General features: G+C 43.6%; 1 protein-coding gene and 1 pseudogene across 1 annotated transcript in view; both read right to left on the reverse strand.

The window, feature by feature from the left end:
- The window catches only part of DST (dystonin), a 312,958-nt gene that overhangs the window by 257,250 nt on the left and 35,823 nt on the right, over positions 1-19,885 (reverse strand). Inside the window, exon 2 of the mRNA XM_066612418.1 lies at positions 2,061-2,122. Coding sequence (XP_066468515.1) covers positions 2,061-2,122 — 62 coding nt within the window. The remainder of the gene's footprint in view (positions 1-2,060; positions 2,123-19,885) is intronic.
- Positions 18,777-18,901, reverse strand: LOC136637056 (5S ribosomal RNA; annotated as a pseudogene).

Genomic DNA, 19,885 nt, shown 5'->3' on the forward strand with positions numbered 1-19,885 from the left:
TGCCACCAAAGGGTGATGAAAAGATTTGATAATGAATTACCTCAAGCCCTGAGGCTGTTCAAAAGCAGATACTGTAGCTGCTAATTACGATACAAAGAGCTCAGCTCCCGCAGTTTGCAAGATAGCTGCTAACTACCCTGCAAGGAGATGAGCTCCTGCAGTTTGCAATGTTTGAGTGTCTTTTTTCTGGTTATTTACTTACAAATAAATATATATTTTTCTTGCTAGATCTTTTTTATGTCTGGTAAACCTACGTGGGTCCTGAGATAGTGTCATTTTAAAAGCTGGTCCTGGTGCTAAAAAGTTTGGGAACCACTGCTCTAATACTTTTCATTTGCTTCAACTTCTGAACATAATTAGCAACAGTCTAAAATGTAAATAGCTTAATACCTTTAAATCCTGCAATTAACTTGTTATTTCATTGATGAAATAACATTTAACCAGTTCAGGTAGTTTAATTGCAGTAATCTTTGCAATAATGATCAACAAAGCTCTTAAACAAATACTTGATTTAATGCATAGATTTGCTTGGGAAACAATTACTTCCATTTTTCAAAATTTAATACTTCAGTAAAAAAAAAAGGCTGTTAATAATTGCAATAACAACAGATTTTTTTAAAAAAGAACCAATTTTTAAACAATTTTTTCTAGGATAAAATCTATAGCTGACAGCAGTAAAGGAGAAGAATAAACAACCCTCCCAGGACAGGGAGCTCTACATTATGCATGCCAACAAAAAAGAGCCAGTCATACAGCCCTACCAACTTTACTTCAGAAGGTAATGGTACGTGGAGACAGTTGCATGGGCAGATTCATTTGGGCACAAGTCACTTAAAGAATAAGTGTTGTCTCTTCAAGTAGTTCAGGATTTTTTTAAGACAATGGCCTGCATTTTGAATCATGCCCAAAAGTGAACTGGCAGCGACACTCCAGTTTGAGAACCACTGCCAAAGGTTACAGCTTCTAAGCAGGCTTCAAACTTTTTCCAAACAGCATTCCCCATATAAACTCACGCAAACAGAAGCATTTCAATTTCATACACTAAAACAAATTGTCACCAATGTATTCAATGTCCACCTAGTTTTGATGCAAACCTAAGAATACTTACTTGGAAGCAAGTCCCGCGGAAATCAATGGGACATATCTCCAAGGTAATCCGCTTAGGTTCAATGTTAAATGTTAACGCAGCGCATAAGAGAGCACCATGAAGATTAGCAAGCACTACACATTATTTCTCCATTATTTCAAACAGAAATAAATCAAGAATGTGGCTGTCATTGAGAACTTCAGCTTAAGATGTTCCAAGTTCCACTGCATTCCACAGAATCGCTCTAGATCAGTGTTTCTCAAACCATAAGAACATAAGAACAGCCCCACTGGATCAGGCCATAGGCCCATCTAGTCCAGCTTCCTGTATCTCACAGCGGCCCACCAAATGCCCCAGGGAGCACACCAGATAACAAGAGACCTCATCCTGGTGCCCTCCCCTAACGAGATAACAAGAGACCCTGACCCCCTAACCGTGGGTCAGGGTCCGCTAGGTGGGTTGTGAGCCAATTTCAGGTGGGTCCCCATTCATTATTTTATTTTTAATATATTAGACTTGATGCTACATGGCATGTGACTGTATTTGGGGAAATGTTACAGATCTGTAGTTTTAACAGGCTACTCTGTATATGCTTTTAACAATGATAGTAAATGGGACTTATTCCTGGGTAAGTGTGGGTAGGATTGCAGCCTAGAAAGGTTAAAAATTTTCCTGCTTGATGATGTCACTTCTGGTCATGACATCACTTCCAGTGGGTCCTGACAGATTCTTGTTCTAAAAAGTGGGTCCCAGTGCTAAAAGTTTGAGAACTGCTGCTCTTGATGTTATGACTGCTAGCAGCAGCAAGAAACATAATGAGCAGGGTAACATCACAATCTGATAAGGATAATTACTGACCAAAGAGCCACACTCATCAGAAAGCCCAACTAACTATGAGAAGCCCAGCGCAGGGCTTTGCCATAGGGCAAGAGCCTGGTGCCAGCACCAGCAATGAACATGAACATCAACTAACCTTCATAAGGTGCTGGTTTATCCATTTTGTGAATGTTTTCTTTTGAACTTTGTCCCGTTCATCTGAAAAGGAGAAAAAGGAAAAGGGAGAATTCAGTACTTCTTAATGAAAACAGCATGTAAAAGACAAAGGTTGCTATGCTGAAAACTCTCACAATTCTTAATAAGGGAAGGCCTCTGCACTGGAGATAAGGAGAATATGCCATTCATTATTATGTGCTTATTGAAAGCTGCTATTAAAAACAAGCTATTAGAAAACCAGTTAAGGTAAACAAAAAAGGGAAGAAATCAAAACAAAATATGCTGATTAAGCTGGGGGGGAGATAAGCTATAACGAAGGAGGATAGCAAACACAATTTCCACATGTTTGTAAGGGCCTGAGAATTGAAACAAAAACACTCAAACACCTACTAACTCTTCACACTGATCCCCATCTCATACCTAGTTCTAGGTTCACTGAATTCTTAGGCTGCTCTTTCCCACTGTAATTTGAGACCCGCTCTTTATTACCAATTCCTTCTTTATCTCCCTGTGGCATCAGGACCCTGGAGAGAGCACCTTTACTTCTAATGTCACCTGCCAATGCAAGTCTAAACTGCAATTTAGTTCTAGGATGACAAGGACAGCAGAGTCTCTCAGACTCCTCCTCTAGAAGTGAGGGGATTGCAAAGCTTCCACTTTGGTTTAGAAGGAACCAGAGTTTCCCAAGCATTGCTTAAAAGTCAGAATCTGTATCATATGAAGAAAGAAAGAAGCATAAATGAGTAGGCCTCTTCCAGGTGAATAACACTGTCTCTAACCTTTCTCTACCTAATGTCACTACTGCCCTGTATTTAACACCACAAATGAGCACTATTGCGTTGATAAAGTCTAGTCCAGAATGGCAGAAATATCAAAGACTGACTGAAATTCAAAATATTACCACCATTCGAAGTCATAAAGGTTTGCAATACAAATGAATACAACTACTCCCAGATTACACCACCTTTCTAACGTATAGTTTTATTATATACCACTTTCTTTTTATGGTTGTGGCTACAAGCAATGTTTTAAATTTAGAGCACTGCTGCCATGACAACTGAGAAACAAATACATTATTTTGTGTCTTTAGAGCTTGCCTGGGCATCTAGAACTTGTCCTCATTTCCTTTAAACTGTGTTTTTTTATTGTCAGTTAAAACAACACTACCAGAAAGTACAATCAGAAGGTAAAAGACTGCAGCTCATGACACCTTTGCTTTTGGAGAAAATAAGAACTTGGAGAGTTAACTGCATCAAGGCCACTGTGTTTTGCAAATTCATTTATGATGACAATGAAGTTAAGTCAGATGTGAATACATAAGATCCAATATGCAAACAAGTAATCACGACAGTGCCCAGCCCATTCGAAAACAAGCAGGAAAAAATTCAGAATGAAAAATCTCTAATTGTGTAGCAACATAGTCAAGGGAGAGTCAAAGGAGAGTCTGAAAAGTCTTTTTAACAAGATAAGACGCAAGGGAGGGCACTAGGATGCAGGTCTCTTGTTATCAGGTGTGCTCCCTGGGGCATTTGGTGGGGCCGCTGTGAGATACAGGAAGCTGGACTAGATGGGCCTATGGCCTGATCCAGCCAGGCTTTTCTTATGTTCCTAAAAGTACAACTGATTTGGGTAATTTAAAAAAACTCAAAATCATTGTTCTTCAACTCCAGGGGTTGCAATGTCTCAAACGGAGAGTTGTGAGGGCTGGGAAGGAAGAGTACCTGCACTTCCTAAAGGCTAGTCTGAGGACCTTCCGGCATGGAGTCAAATCAGTGAGGCGAGAAACCCTTCAGGGTAGTCCATCAAGAACTCCTTAAACGTTCAGTTTTTGCTATCTCTTTGCGATTGCAAAGCAGAGAGTTGACCAAGCACCTTGCAGACTATGATACTAAGCTAAAAGGATGCTCAACTTGGTGGGTCAAAAATTCTGATGCATGGCTTAAGAAGCAAGAAAAGAAGAAAGGACATAACTCAACGGTAGAGCATTTGCTTTGTATGCAACAGGTACCGACTGTGGGAAAAGACCCCTGTTTGAAACCTATGGAGAGTTGTTGATATCAGTCAGAGGAGACAGTGCTAGATGGACCAATGGTCTTATTCAACAGAAGGCAGCTGCATATGAGTTGGAGAAGAAAAGTAAGTCTCCTAACAAAACAACTGGACAATTCATTATGCTGGTTTTCAAAATGTCTAAAACAGCAGCTGTTGTAACAACATGAGAAGAAAGTGTGCTAGGGATTAAGAATGTTCACTAGAAAGTGGAAAGACTAACTAAAGTACTAGAAGCCACAAATATCTACCCTTTTCTATTTAGACATATGGGATCTTCTAAAATTACCGCCAACTTCAATTCAAATACTAGAGTCAACTGCTACCAACATAAATAGGGCTTCTTTGGCAAATGCCAGGAACCATCATGAGCCCTCCCAGAAATGGTATTTCAGTCATGTATTGTCTCTGCATCTGAAGTGTGCACCAGCCCTTTACCAGCTGTGTACAAAATGCTTCTTCTAGTATTTTCCTACACAGTGCACTTTGTGACTTGTACTGGATCTTCAGGGTTGTTAGCACAGTTGCAATAGGTGACACAGAACCTCCAGAACACTGGAAGTTGCCTGGAATTAAAGGGCAGATTCCCCACGGGTTGATTTGCGCACACTTAGAAGGAAAAAGTCCGCAGGTGATCGCTCTCTCCTTCCATTTCCCTGCAACAAAGCTTTCTTTTGCATGTAACTAATACATAGGTTGCTTCCATTTTCACTGTGTTATTTAGAAATAAATCCATCACTGCATGTTCTACAGGGAGCACCAATGAAGAAAGTTCCTAAAGTTCCATACCACTTCAGCGCGACCAAGAAATCCAGGACAGAGCTTAAAAGAGCAGGTTTGATTCTCAATGGCTGGGGTCATATATGGTCACCAGAGGAGGAAGCAGGTTAAGCATCCATCTCAGTGATGCTCCTAAACAAGCCCCTATACTTTCTCCTGTATGAGTGATTACACTAAACTCCCTACATACTCGTCGGTTTGTTTCCAGAGACCTCTATGAAAGCCAAAACGTTTGCAGCTCATAACAACCTGAGCAGTAAGATAAGCAAAATGTTAAGAAATAATCCATTTACTATTCTGCTTATCAAAATAAAATGTTTGCCTTAAAAACACGACAAGAACCTTGCTAGCTCAGGCCAAGAACCCCTCTAGTCCAGCTTCCTGTACCCCACAGTGGCCCATTAGATGCCTCTTGGAGCATATAAGGCAACAAGATATCTGTATCCTGTTGCCACTCAACATACAGAGGTTAAGGGCACAATCCTAACCAGGTCTAGTCAGAAGTAAGTCCTATTTTGTTCAATGGGGCTTACTCTCAGGAAAGTGTGGTTAGGATTGCAGCCTGAAAGCCCAATCCTATGCATGTCTACTCAGAAGTAAGTCCCATTAGAGTCAATAGGGCTTACTCCCAGGAACGTGTGGATAGGATTGGGCTGTCAAGCTGTTATTTTTTTTTGAAAGGTGCAGAACTGGCTCCAGATATGACAGGGCTCTTGGAAAGAGGCTCTCTGATGGGACCCCTCCTACCTGTGTGGATCCCCCATCCATAACTTTGGTGGTAAATGCGGGCAGCAGGTCAAAAGCAGCAACAACTTTTTAATCAGTCTCTGCTAGCAGCCAACTACCATGTTTTTCCTTCAAAATGTCTCGTACAACAACACTAAGTGGGGACTTGTGTGGGGGGGAGAGAAACACTGGGTAGCAACTATGAGCTGCCAGCTAGTACTTTGCTGCCAAACTGCTGGGGCAACCGCCAGAAAGAAGACAACAGTGTCCACCATCCCATCCAGTGCCAAAAGAAGGAGAAGGGGCCCATCCAGCTGGCAGATATCTGCTGCTGCTTGGACTCATTCTTCCCAAAAGCCATCAACAGCCTCTCCCTCCAAGACACCTGGGTTCCAAGTATACCATGTGCAGGCACTGGCTGTGAAAGCGTGGACAACAGTTTGCCATCATCCCCCTGGAATTTAAGCACAGGATGGTGGGCCGCTATGAGATACAGGAAGCTGGACTAGATGGGTCTATGGCCTGATCCAGTGGGGCTGTTCTTATGTAGGATTTAAAAAAAAAGAGGGCCCTCATGGAATCACAGCATGCAATGTTCATAGTCTCTACTCTGCTGCCCCTCCTTCTTTGAGAGCTTCTGCTTAAGTCAAATGGAACTAAGTAGCTGAAGAAAGCAGCCAGAGGTATGAGCTTCACATCTAAGTTTTATGTAGGATCCACTCTTCTCCTCTTGCTTTCCGGTGAATAATGACTGAATTCAGAAGCTTCCTGGAAGAGCTGGTCAGGCCAAGAACATTCTCACAGCTTACGTTGTTAAACAACAACAAAGCTAACCAGTTGAGTTGTTTTGTTATTATTGATTTCTGGCAAATGCAAAATTGATTTCAGTTTCTCAATGGATCCACTATTCCAAAGATCAACTGCACACTGAAACACATCGTAACAAAAATCAAGTACTTGTCTACAAGTCTGTATATTTTTTTAAAAACCCTCCAAAGTTCTCTCTTGGTATTAAAGCATCCTATTAATGGCCAGTCTTGCAAATGAAAAAGTATCAGATGATTCACACATACATCACTTGAATCAAGCTATTTTGCTGCTAGACTCCATAGCCCACTACTAGGTAACATTTAACATTTTTGAAGAGCGTATTGTAAACCAGTCATCTATTTTTTCAATTTTCTGCTACTGCTGTGGCTGAAAAAGATGCAGCCAATATCATAGAAATATCTACGGGCTTTGGTGACCTGCATCTGTGAACAGATCACATGGAAAATATCTTCATTTGATCCTGGACATAGAAGAAACTGCATGAGAAGATGAACATACGTTCACAAGCGTAAAACAGACAGCGATGTCCGTGTGCTCAGTGCTGCAGAAGACATGGGTGGCAAAACGTGAGGGCTTATGTTCTGAATCAGGATCCAACTAGATCAGGGGTGCTCACACTTTTTTGGCTCAAGAGCTACTTTGAAACCCAGCAAGGCCCGGAGATCTACCAGAGTTTTTTTTACAATGTTCGCACCATCATAACATATAACATTTATGTGTACAATGTATGTTGGTGTACCTTGAGCCCCAATGAGTATAACAGGACTTACTCCTGAGTAGACATGCCTAGGATTAGGTTGTGAGGCTGCAATCCTAGCCACACTTACCTGGGAGTAAGCCCCGTTGAGTACAATGGGCCTTACTCCCGGCGTTTCCTCCCAGAGGCACCTGAAGGGGGGGTCGGCACTCTGCGATCTACTCATTTTGCCTCACAATCTACCGGTAGATCACGATCCACCTATTGAGCACCCCTGAACTAGATGTTACATTAAGCATGCAACTGATCATAGCAGGCTTGGGTGTGGGTTTTGTTTGTTTGCTTTGCTAGACAGCAACTGTGGAGAATTGGGGTCATGGTATGGGAGGGCCTAACTCTTTGCTATGTTCCCAGTCTACACCTGGGATTCAGTCCTCTCCTCCTCTGGCAGCTGCTAATTAGCAAAGAAAGGCCAAACTCTTCTAATCTGACTGAAAAATACAGATAAAGGACAAAAAACCTGAGAATAAAGCTGCAGTGGGCCTGATCAATATCAGACAAAATAAAAAAATTAAAAAAGAGAAAACGGTGGGAGAAACCTCTCTATCTTATACTTCTTGGAACTGCATCCCCCATGGAGGTTAACAATATACAAGCCCTTCTTACGCACACATGTACACGCACAGGGCATTTTGCCAGTATTTGATAATGTGTTGTCTGAAAATAAATTATTTCTGATGCGTTTTCAACAATAACTATCCATCCATGTGATGAACCACGGACACCAACAAAACTGCTGTACAAGTAAAATATTCTCTAAAATAAACAAAATTCCTAAAGCTCAGTGACCTCCATGGCATTCTCTTGTATTTGCCTGCATTCTTCTTTTGTTGATACAGTGAGCCTTGTCCACCACTGAGTTATCAATGGCTTACAGGAGCATTACTGAACTAGAAGGTGTTGCAAAAGTGTAAATATCCAAGAAACAGGATGGCTTGAAACTGACTGTTGGAAAATAGGCTCTTATTTTCAACTGAAGTTCTTTTCTGCTTGTAAGAATGAGATCTAACATGAGAGAGATGTTGATAGACACACAGTTCAAGAATATGAAAATGTTTTATACGTCAGATCTTCAAATAAACTTTTTTTCCCTTTTTTGCCAACCTGCCAACACAACCTTTCTCAGCTGCAACAGTATCACCTTGACAGTTTACTACAAAGGATGAATTTGACAAGACTGGAGATGGAAGTAAACGGTTCAATGTACAAATATGTATGCCTTAATTGTTACTTTTGACATGCTCTCTTTGAGCCAGATGCACACTGAGACATTTTGAAATGACCATCAATTCAAAATACTTTACTGTTAAAAGAAAACAAGGAAAAACATTTTGCTGAAATGCAACCTAACTATGCTTTCATAGACAGTGGTTGTTTCAATTCCCAATTTCCCTATTCTTTCGTCCTTAGGAGACAGCAAAAACTAGTGATACCAGCTACAAGAGAGAACAAGGTTCCTGAATCTTCAACAGCTGTGCGAAAGCATTATATTTTCTCAAGTGTTACTTGCCATGCAGGGCTTAGCAAATTGCACCTCTTCGATACTGCTATTAAAGGTGTATGAGCTCTGTTTTTCCTTGTCTCCAAATTGCTTTCTCTGCCAAAAGCTTACAGAAGAGGCAGCAGCTGTAGATCAGAGCACAGACTATGGATAGTGTCTGAACTAACAAGCCAGGCTCCTGTTCCAAGCAGTGAAGTAAGATTAGTACCTTCAGCATGCTGAGTAGCCAAAGATGGGGTGAGGGACCCATGGAATCTCAGGCTGTAAATCCTACCCTGCAGTCCTGGTGCCAGAGTAAATTTCTTTGGGACAAGCGGGGCCTGTACAAGAGGGACGGGCTCCACTTAAACCAGAATGGAACCAGACTGCTGGCGCATAACATTAAAAAGGTGGCAGAGCAGCTTTTAAACTGATCCCTGGGGGAAGGCCGACAGGAGCCGAGGGGCATCCGGTTCGGGACTCCTCATCCCTATGGGATGAGGATGGGGAGGTTAGAGAACAACAAGACAAAGGCAGAGTAGGAGAAGAAATTGGGAAAGGTAGCGTGATGGGATGTGATAGACGGTTTGGCACAATGAGAGGATGCGGGGACAAAGGAGCGAATAAGCAGCCCATCCTGGGGCATTCCGTGTACAAATGCTTTTATGCGAATGCCCGAAGTCTATGAGCAAAGGTGGGAGAACTGGAATGTCTGGTGACAAGGGAAAACATTGACATAGTGGGCATAACGGAAACCTGGTGGAATGCGGAGAATCAGTGGGATACCGCAATCCCGGGCTATAAACTCTACAGGAGGGACAGGCAGGGGCGTGTTGGAGGTGGGGTGGCCGTTTATGTTAAGGAAGGGATAGAATCCAGCAAAGTAGAGATTGAAGGTGGGTCCGACTCCACCGTAGAATCTCTGTGGGTTAAATTACCAGGCTTGTGCAGCGATGTAATACTGGGGGCGTGCTATCGTCCTCCAGACCAGAAATCGGATGGGGACCTTGAAATGAGGAAAGATCAGGGAGGTGACAAGGAGGGACAGGGTTGTAATCATGGGGGACTTCAATTATCCTCATATTGACTGGGTCAATTTGTGTTCTGGTCACGATAAGGAAACCGGATTTCTTGACGTGCTAAATGACTGTGGCTTAGAGCAGCTAGTCACAGAGCCCACCAGAGGACAGGCAACTCTGGATTTAATATTGTGCGGTTCGCAGGACCTGGTTAGAGATGTAAACGTTACTGAACCATTGGGGAACAGTGATCATGCTGCATCCGTTTTGACATGCACGTTGGGGGAAGAATACCAGGCAAATCTCTAACAAAAACCCTTGACTTCCGACGGGCGGACTTCCCTCAAATGAGGAGGCTGGTTAGAAGGAGGTTGAAAGGGAGGGTAAAAAGAGTCCAGTCTCTCCAGAGTGCATGGAGGCTGCTTAAAACAACAGTAATAGAGGCCCAGCAGAGGTGTATACCGCAAAGAAAGAAGGGTTCCACTAAATCCAGGAGGGTGCCCGCATGGCTAACCAGCCAAGTTAGAGAGGCTGTGAAGGGCAAGGAAGCTTCCTTCCTTAAATGGAAGTCTTGCCCTAATGAGGAGAATAAAAAGGAACATAAACTGTGGCAAAAGAAATGTAAGAAGGTGATACGGGAGGCCAAGAGAGACTATGAGGAACGCATGGCCATCAACATTAAGGGGAATAATAAAAGCTTCTTCAAATATGTTAGAAGCAGGAAACCCGCCAGAGAAGCGGTTGGCCCTCTGGATGGTGAGGGAGGGAAAGGGGAGATAAAAGGAGACTTAGAGATGGCAGAGAAATTAAATGAGTTCTTTGCATCTGTCTTCACGGCAGAAGACCTCGAGCAGATACCGCTGCCCGAACGGCCCCTCCTGACCAAGGAGATAAGTCAGATAGAGGTTAAAAGAGAAGATGTTTCAGACCTCATTGATAAATTAAAGATCAATAAGTCACCGGGCCCTGATGGCATCCACCCAAGGGTTATTAAGGAATTGAAGAATGAAGTTGCAGATCTCTTGACTAAGGTATGCAACTTGTCCCTCAAAACGGCCACGGTGCCAGAAGATTGGAGGATAGCAAATGTCATGCCTATTTTTAAAAAGGGAAAGAGGGGGGACCCGGGAAACTATATGCCGGTCAGCCTAACATCTATACCAGGTAAGATGGTGGAATGCCTCATCAAAAATAGGATCTCAAAACACATAGACGAACAGGCCTTGCTGAGGGAGAGTCAGCATGGCTTCTGTAAGGGTAAGTCTTGCCTCACGAACCTTATAGAATTCTTTGAAAAGGTCAACAGGCATGTGGATGTAGGAGAACCCGTGGACATTATATATCTGGACTTTCAGAAGGCGTTTGACACGGTCCCTCACCAAAGGCTACTGAAAAAACTCCACAGTCAGGGAATTAGAGGACAGGTCCTCTCGTGGATTGAGAACTGGTTGGAGGCCAGGAAGCAGAGAGTGGGTGTCAATGGGCAATTTTCACAATGGAGAGAGGTGAAAAGCGGTGTGCCCCAAGGATCTGTCCTGGGACCGGTGCTTTTCAACCTCTTCATAAATGACCTGGAGACAGGGTTGAGCAGTGAAGTGGCTAAGTTTGCAGACGACACCAAACTTTTCCGAGTGGTGAAGACCAGAAGTGATTGTGAGGAGCTCCAGAAGGATCTCTCCAGACTGGCAGAATGGGCAGCAAAATGGCAGATGTGTTTCAATGTAAGTAAGTGTAAAGTCATGCACATTGGGGCAAAAAATCAAAACTTTAGATATAGGCTGATGGTTCTGAGCTGTCTGTGACAGATCAGGAGAGAGATCTTGGGGGGGGGGGTGGACAGGTCGATGAAAGTGTCGACCCAATGTGCGGCGGCAGTGAAGAAGGCCAATTCTATGCTTGGGATCATTAGGAAGGGTATTGAGAACAAAACGGCTAGTATTATAATGCCGTTGTACAAATCAATGGTAAGGCCACACCTGGAGTATTGTGTCCAGTTCTGGTCGCCGCATCTCAAAAAAGACATAGTGGAAATGGAAAAGGTGCAAAAGAGAGCGACTAAGATGATTACGGGGCTGGGGCACCTTCCTTATGAGGAAAGGCTACTGTATTTGGGCCTCTTCAGCCTAGAAAAGAGACGCCTGAGGGGGGACATGATTGAGACATACAAAATTATGCAGGGGATGGACAGAGTGGATAGGGAGATGCTCTTTACACTCTCACTCTTACCAGAACCAGGGGACATCCACTAAAATTGAGTGTTGGGAGGGTTAGGACAGACAAAAGAAAATATTTCTTTACTCAGCGTGTGGTCGGTCTGTGGAATTTCTTGCTACAGGATGTGGTGCTGGCGTCTAGCCTAGACGCCTTTAAAAGGGGATTGGACAAGTTTCTGGAGGAAAAATCCATTATGGGGTACAAGCCATGATGTGTATGCACATCCTCCTGATTTTAGAAATGGGTTATGTCAGAATGCCAGATGCAAGGGAGGGCACCAGGATGAGGTCTCTTGTTATCTGGTGTGCTCCCTGGGGCATTTGGTGGGCCGCTGTGAGATACAGGAAGCTGGACTAGATGGGCCTATGGCCTGATCCAGTGGGGCTGTTCTTATGTTCTTTGCCAAACAACCTCAGCTACCACCCCCAGGATGCTGAGCTAGTTAACTTTATGACTCTTACAGAGACTGAGGGTGGCTCAGACTTGGGTTACATCAACCACCACAGTAAAGTACATGTCCCAAAGTAGTCCCAAAGTCAATATCTGCAGCAATTAAGGACAGAAATCAACTGCAAATATAATTGTAATCATGTGCCAATTTTGCAAAGAAACATAGGACAAAGAAACAGCACTGCTTGAAAAGAGAGGAGCACCACCAATTCACATTTCTTATGGCTCAATCTTAGCCCTTACACTGCTTTTTTCTGTTTGACAATACGTGAAGAGACCATTTATGGCCCAAAGGGAGCAGTCAAACAACCTGGGTTGCACAATTAGAGCAAAAATCACAGCCAGTGTACATACACAATGCATCAGCTGATGTTTACACCACAGATACACATTTGATTCTTCCTGCTGCACTAATCTCCATCCAACACACTGCCATCCTTTGTTCACGAAGCTGGGAGAGGAACAGCCAAAAGATTCTGCTCAGCGACAAAAATGCTGAAAATAAACAAAGGGACTTTCTTGATGCTGAACGAAGACAAAGAGCACATACAGGCGGAAACTGAAAAAGCCTTAAACCATGTTAAATTAAATCCAGCTGATTTGTGTCGGTTCACACCGAAAGTATTCTTGTGCAGTACAACTATGGACTCTACTATCAAAACACATCAATGGAACTTAACACTGCATAGTGTTGGCTGGATTAAGTCCAGGGAAAACAATGAAGACGCAACCCAGTACAATGGTAGGTGCACTTATGCTCATTTATTTCAGCAGGTGCCTAGTTCTGCGCTGAACTCTAGTCTATAACCAGAAACTACACAAATCCCTCATACTTTTATCACCACAGAAAAGCAAAACGAATAATGCAGACTGCTGCGTGAAGATGCCAACACAGTTTCTCTATACTCCTACAAAATAATCAATGCCCTTTAAGGAGAGCTAGTAACTGCTGCTAGTAACTGCTGTGAAATAGCTCACTTCACTAAACAGCAATTAGCCAATAAAGTTGCCTTCAGGCAACGGACAATGTTATTGTGCAGTCAGAAAACATGAACTACATATTAGAAAACAGGGAAGGAGCACAGGGTGAGATCAAAATGCAGGATGATTGCTACTCCTGTAATACGCTTAAGTTACCCAAGCCAATCGGAAATGTCCATTTAAAAAAACCAAATGGTAACATCACAGCTGATTGGTCCTCCATGACCCCTTTCTGGGATTTGGAAACTTTCAGGACTGAAGCAGGCTGTGTGACATCTGCAGTGAATTGCTCTCTGTACTTGCATTTCCCTGCAGGGAAATATGAGCCAGCTGCAGTATCAGGAGTGATCATCACACACACACCCCTCCCCGCAGCTACTTCCCTTCAGCCTAAGAGTGTCCCGTCTGAGAAGGGTGGTGGCAGCTGCATATTTCAGCTCCTTATGCCCAATTCTTTTTGTAGGGAGATGCACGTAAGCATTGCTGTCACACTCACAGCTTGCCGGATTCTTGGGAACCTTCAGGCCTGGAGCATTTGCTACCCTTGCGCTTCTTGTGGGGATGGTCAAAGTACAGAGGAGTAATTGCTGCCATAATTTACCAGAACCCTGAAAGACCCAGATCTGAGCTGGCAGAGGTGATTGCAAAGGTCAGCTCTATTTTTGCACTATATTTGCTCTTAGGAAATGCATGCACAGGTATGAATACCTCTTGCTTGGGACCCAGGCCTTGTTATCTCTGACAAATAAAACATTCTTGCAAGATTTTCTTTCATGATGTGATGCCACATTATAGCAGGCCCTACTGAACTCTCCAGGATTATTTGAGTAGCCCCACAGAGATTGATGTCAATTCCCAGAGATTCTAAATCAATCCCAGGTGGTTGGCAGCCCTTGATTTGCACCCCCACATCTGCAGCTGATGGTACAAAAAGAGAAGAGTATAGTTTGCACACACAACATAGTTGGCAGAACCATCCTCCAAACTCACATACATGCAGAATATCTTCTACCAGCTCAAGAATTTTGCTTTCTCGCCCACTCATGCTGTTTACTTGCTGTGAGCTACAACTAGAATCCTGTTTGCTATAACAAGCAACAGCATCATGTTGGCAACCTTCAGTCTCGAAAGACTCTGGTATCGCGCTCTGAAAGGTGGTTCTGGAACAGCGTCTAGTGTGGCTGAAAAGGCCGATTCGGGAGTGACAGTCCCTTCCACACTGGGAGCAAGTGCAGTCTGTCCCTGGTCTGTCTCCCTGGCTATGGGCCTTCCTTCTTTGCCTCTTTGCCTCAGTCTGTTGGCCAAGTGTCTCTTCAAACTGGGAAAGGCCATGCTGCACAGCCTGCCTCCAAGCGGGCCCGCTCAGTGGCCAGGGTTTCCCCTGCAACAGGAACAGGTGGGCAAAAGCTGTGGATTAGAAGCTTCATGTCTCATATTCTCACTGACTTCAGAAACAGCCTTCAGGTTAGCACAACCATTTTCAATCTTTTTCATGTCAGAGTACACTGACAAGGCACTAAATTTATCAAGGTATCCCATCAGCTTTTTTTCATAATTGACAGGGCACAAGGCACTGCAGGTGGCAGGGGGCTCACATCCCCCAGTGGCCCTACTAATAAATGACAACACCCCAAAACTCCAGTGGCACACCTGCAGATCATTCACAGCACACCAATGTGCCAAAGCACACTGGCTGAAAATCGCATTAGCACTTGGAAGCCCACGAGTGCATCCACACTGGAGCCCTTTAGCTCTGCTAAAGCATTGCTTTTCTGCAATTAGCTGCAAACAGAATAAGAACAGGTTTCACACTGCATTTAAGAGAATCCTGCTTGCTAAAGCAGGATTACTTGCTATAGCAATGCCCTGAGGTAGTAGGCTATCTCAGAATGTCAGGCACAAGGGCACCAGGATACAAGTCTCTTGTCTCATGTGCTCCTTGAGGCATTTGGTGGGCTGCTGTGAGATACAGGAAGCTGGACTAAATGGGCCTCTGGCCTGATCCAGTGGGGCTCTTCTTATGTTCTTTTCCTGGACAAAATCCTTCCATGATGTTTATTCACAAGTAAATTCCAAATAGCAAAGGTCCTTAGCAATATCAGATCTAAGTTTATTGTTTAAAGGCCCAGTCTTTTCTCTCACCTTTAAGGTTGATAAAAAACTTTCTGTTTCCTTGATACCAGCATTAGATTTCTAAACAACTGTTCAGTCAAGTACCTGGGCATTAGTTCAAACAAGATTGGTCTCTCTCTCTCTTCATCCAAGCCTCAAGTGATCCACTGGACATACAAATATATGTTTCATGCTAGCAATCAGGATACAGAAGCAGAACAGTGAAATTTTGGGTAAAAGTGTCCCCCGCTTTGTGGATACAAGTGTCCCCCACCCCTCCCCCGACGGTTCATTTTTCGACATTCCACTCTTTCAACACATTTCAATTACACCCGGAATTCATTCATTCACTCTTTCAACCTCAATTTGCTGGTCTAAAGTCTAAATTGCCCTCCCCCATGTTGATTTGCAAATAACATGGTGATTCAAACTGTTTTGGTGCGTGTGAGAGTGAGTATGCACCAACTTTAGCTCTGGGTCTATTCCCATTCCCATACAAGTTAACAAGTGTTTGCAGAAATCTTTGTGTGACAGCTGGAATTTGCAAGATAAAAAAAAGGCATTTGCAATTTGCTACTTAAAAAGCAATGAAAGCGACATTTATAAACTAAAAAAAGACCAGGAGTTTCGCCTTTCAACAATTTTTGCTTTTCACCACAGCTCCTGTCCCTAATCTGTCAAGTGAGTGAAAGACACCTGTACTTAAACATTCTGCTGGACATCACTAGAGTCATGGACTATACTCAATTATTTTAAAGTCTCCCTTGGATGGGAACAGGATGGTGGGAACAGGACTGAACTGTGTCATCAAAACGTCTAGCTTCGGCTCAGCTTCTGGCTGCAGGAGGTTTACTTATAAGACAATACTTCTTCAGGGCAGGTCACAACAAGAACATGAAGGCAGGACGCTGCTTACAAGGAGCACATGCTATTAAGCCCTTCTGACCTACAGTAGTCCAAGCCTTTCCAAGCATCTGTACTGAACCTTTTTTTTTTTTTTTCTAAAATGGCCTAATTCAACTGGTTATGGAGTGATGCCCAAATTAGTAGTTACCCCTAAATCAATGTCACTTGTTTATGTACGAGGCAGTAAGTCCTAGGATAACCCTCCTGTGCTTTTTTTAGGTCATGCTCAAGTCACTGTGGGCTTCTGTCCTCAACTGTACACAGTTCTGCACGCTCAAAAAGTTGTCTGTATGAATGTTTTGCCACTCCTTGTCTTGTACACTATTGTTAGCTATTAAAGAAAAAAATCATGCTATTTAATTGGCTATTTACACCAATATAAAAAATGCAAAGCTCCTAAGTACCAATTTAATTCTCTTCTTTCAGTTCACTTTACCTTTGTTTAATCTCTTGATCATACAATCAATTAGACTGATACAGGTTGGGTATTTATCTCAGAATAACTGATCATATAAACAAGTTATCTGCTAGTTCTAAATCAATATTATAATACTTTGGAAGGGCAATCTTTATCCTTTGTGGGAAAAAGGAAGGAAATAAAACCAGCATTTAATGTTTATTATGCTTTTTTGGTGACTACATAATTAAGATTTTAAAATAAAGTCGATGAGAATGTTTTAAGTAACTGCCATTAAAAGTCTCACAAATCTTCAAAACAAAGCAGTTTTGAGCAGAAATTTTTAACGTGGAAAAGCACAGTTGACCAGACAATTATTCTAAAACATTTACGAGGACTGCCAACTTTTCAGCACAGTTGTGCCTTTAACAGCACCAGATATGCAGAAAGAGTGAGAATGTTCTTTTCTAGGTTGTGAAATGCTTCACCTGCTGATTCTTGCATATCAAGCTGCTGTTAAAGGTACAAGTCCACCAGCCAGAACCATTTCTTTTTCCTGGTCATTTGGCAATATTGATGAGATGCTGTCACCTGGACCCAGCCCAGGTGGCCAGGAGTTCCCTGGGCACAAGGGTCTCCTCGGGAATCAAGGCCTACTCTGGAGTAAGCCCTGAGTGTCAGCAGGACTGGGGGCCATGCCAGACACCTACACGGGAGTAGGGCAGGGAACAGCTGGGAGCAGGAAGACAGTGGGCCGGAAGGGTGGGGTTAGGCAGACCTGAGGTAAGCCTCATAAGGGAGCTGGAGGGGGAAAAAGGAGGTCACTCCTCTCTGGAGGGGTGGAAGGAAGCCAGTGGGAGAAGGCGACCCAGGCCAAAGGGAAAGGAGAAAGGCCTCCTTAGGAAGGAGGCTACAGGCATCTCTGGAGAGAGGAGGCCTGGGCAGAGACCTCCCTGCCCCCGGGCCTACACAGACCCAGAGAACATACCCTGGAGAAAGGTGGTTGTTGAGAGGGATGCTCGATGCCAACCACAACCCAGGGGGACTAAGGGAGAAGGGAGCAAACAGCAAGGTACTGTGGGTCCTCCCAAGGCCAGCCAGCCTGACCCCAGACTGCCGGGGCAATGCCCTCCAGAGCCCAGGAGCAGGGCTGAGGGACTCAGGCTGGGAGGCCAGGACTACAAGCTCCAAAGAACCGGAAGGCCCGGTGCCTGAGCTGCTCCGATGACGACGACACCAGTCAGCCTAGACTGAGGGGGGCCGTGACGTAACGAGCCCCCATGAATGTAAAGAGGTTGACTCAATTAAATCGCTTGTGTAAAGCTGCACTACCTGCATCCTATGCGTTAATTCACTGCCGACCACCGCACCTAGACCGGGTAAGCCCCTCACGCTCGGTACAGACCCCAGGGCAGGGGCCTCCTCCCACCATGGACGTTACAGATGCATACAAGAAAAGATGCACAGTTTACTCAGAACTAAGTCCCATTATGTTAAGTGGAACTTAATCACAGGTTCATTTGTATAGGTAAACATCCAGGTAAAAGTGTACTGTAAGAGTTCTTCTGTAAAATCAGTTGCTAAAAATACTTTAGATTTGTGCTTACTACATTCAGTTTAACACTTGAATCAGTTGTTGAATTCCAGAAAGGTAGCTGCTTCGGCAGCAGCAAATGCAATATAAATAATCTTGTGACACCTCAAAAAATGCAACAAAACCAGACACCAATTTTGTCTCCGTATTCACTCAGCACTATTTTCTTTAGTCCTTGGCTGGCACTTGGAGAGCAGGTTGCCATCTCAGCCAATACGCTGCTGGAATCCGTGTGTAATTCGGATTTCCATGCAATTTCTTGCCTGGTTTCCCAGTTCTGGTCACCTTAGCAGGGTGATCACCCTCTCCCTTTTGCAGGCTTGGGACCATCCTTGGTGGACTCAGTACTTTTACAGGACTTAATGGTTGGCAACCTTCAGTCTCGAAAGACTATGGTATAAGCCTACAGCACCCAGTATTCCCAGGCGGTCTCCCATCCAAGTACTAACCAGGCCTGACCCTGCTTAGCTTCCAAGATCAGATGAGATCGGGCATGTGCAGGGTAATAGTTGATGTGCTACAGGACTTAACAGCAACCATATCATCAGGGGCTTATTCACCTATACAGCTGCCAGTATGACACATACCGGATTCCATACACGGATCCCAACAATGCCCTTTTGCTATATACATAAGACAAATTGGTCCATCTCTGTGCAAGAGACAAAATGGAAATAAATATTTCTGATGTTTAAAAACTGAAACTTACAAAAGCCTGTGGGAGATTACTGCAGTCTGCCAGAACACTGTGCTGCTGACCAATAAGTGATTATACTTCAGCAAAAAGACTTAAAAGGGAAGCTCCATTGTGAAAGTGCTGAAGTAGAATTTATCAGCAAATTTCAATTCATATTTAGTCAGGAGGGTCATGGATTTCCTTCCCATTATACATGGGAATTTCACATAGCAGAGCAAACTTATACAGTATTATTACCAATCACTGCTCTTGTGAATAGGTCACTGTTCTCAGCTAGTAAGCATTTTTTTGTGCAAAAAACTTGCAAAGACATATTATAACCTTCTGCATTTCCTGGCCTTTGAGCCCTGAGTTACACTCCCCACCTTGCAACAGACTCAGATTTGTGTGTGTGTGTGTGTGTGTGTGTGTGTGTGAGTGTGTGTGTGAGTGAGTGAGTGTGTAACCACATAATGCATCTGAAAAAGAGAGCTCAAGTTTACAAAAAGTTGTGCTTCAGTAAATCTGTTGCATGAATATAAACATGACCTTTCAACTGAAATCATGCCCCAGCACCTGAAATCATGCCTCACCACTATGTAGAAACAGTGATGGAGACATACTAAAAGTCACAGGTTCAGATTCACACAGAGACAAGCAAACTGGTATCTATTTCAGGCACAGAGATTGATTACTAGAAGCATGGCTACCCTCCCCCCCCCAAATAAATCTCTGTCCAAGTTTATATTTTTAGCTCATGCAAAGACAAGTGCATTGCCACACTGAACTGACACATTCATTTATTCAGACTTACAGAAAAGCTTGTTAAACCC

The sequence above is a fragment of the Tiliqua scincoides genome, chromosome 1, assembly GCF_035046505.1.
Source record: "Tiliqua scincoides isolate rTilSci1 chromosome 1, rTilSci1.hap2, whole genome shotgun sequence".
Lineage (NCBI taxonomy): Eukaryota > Metazoa > Chordata > Lepidosauria > Squamata > Scincidae > Tiliqua > Tiliqua scincoides.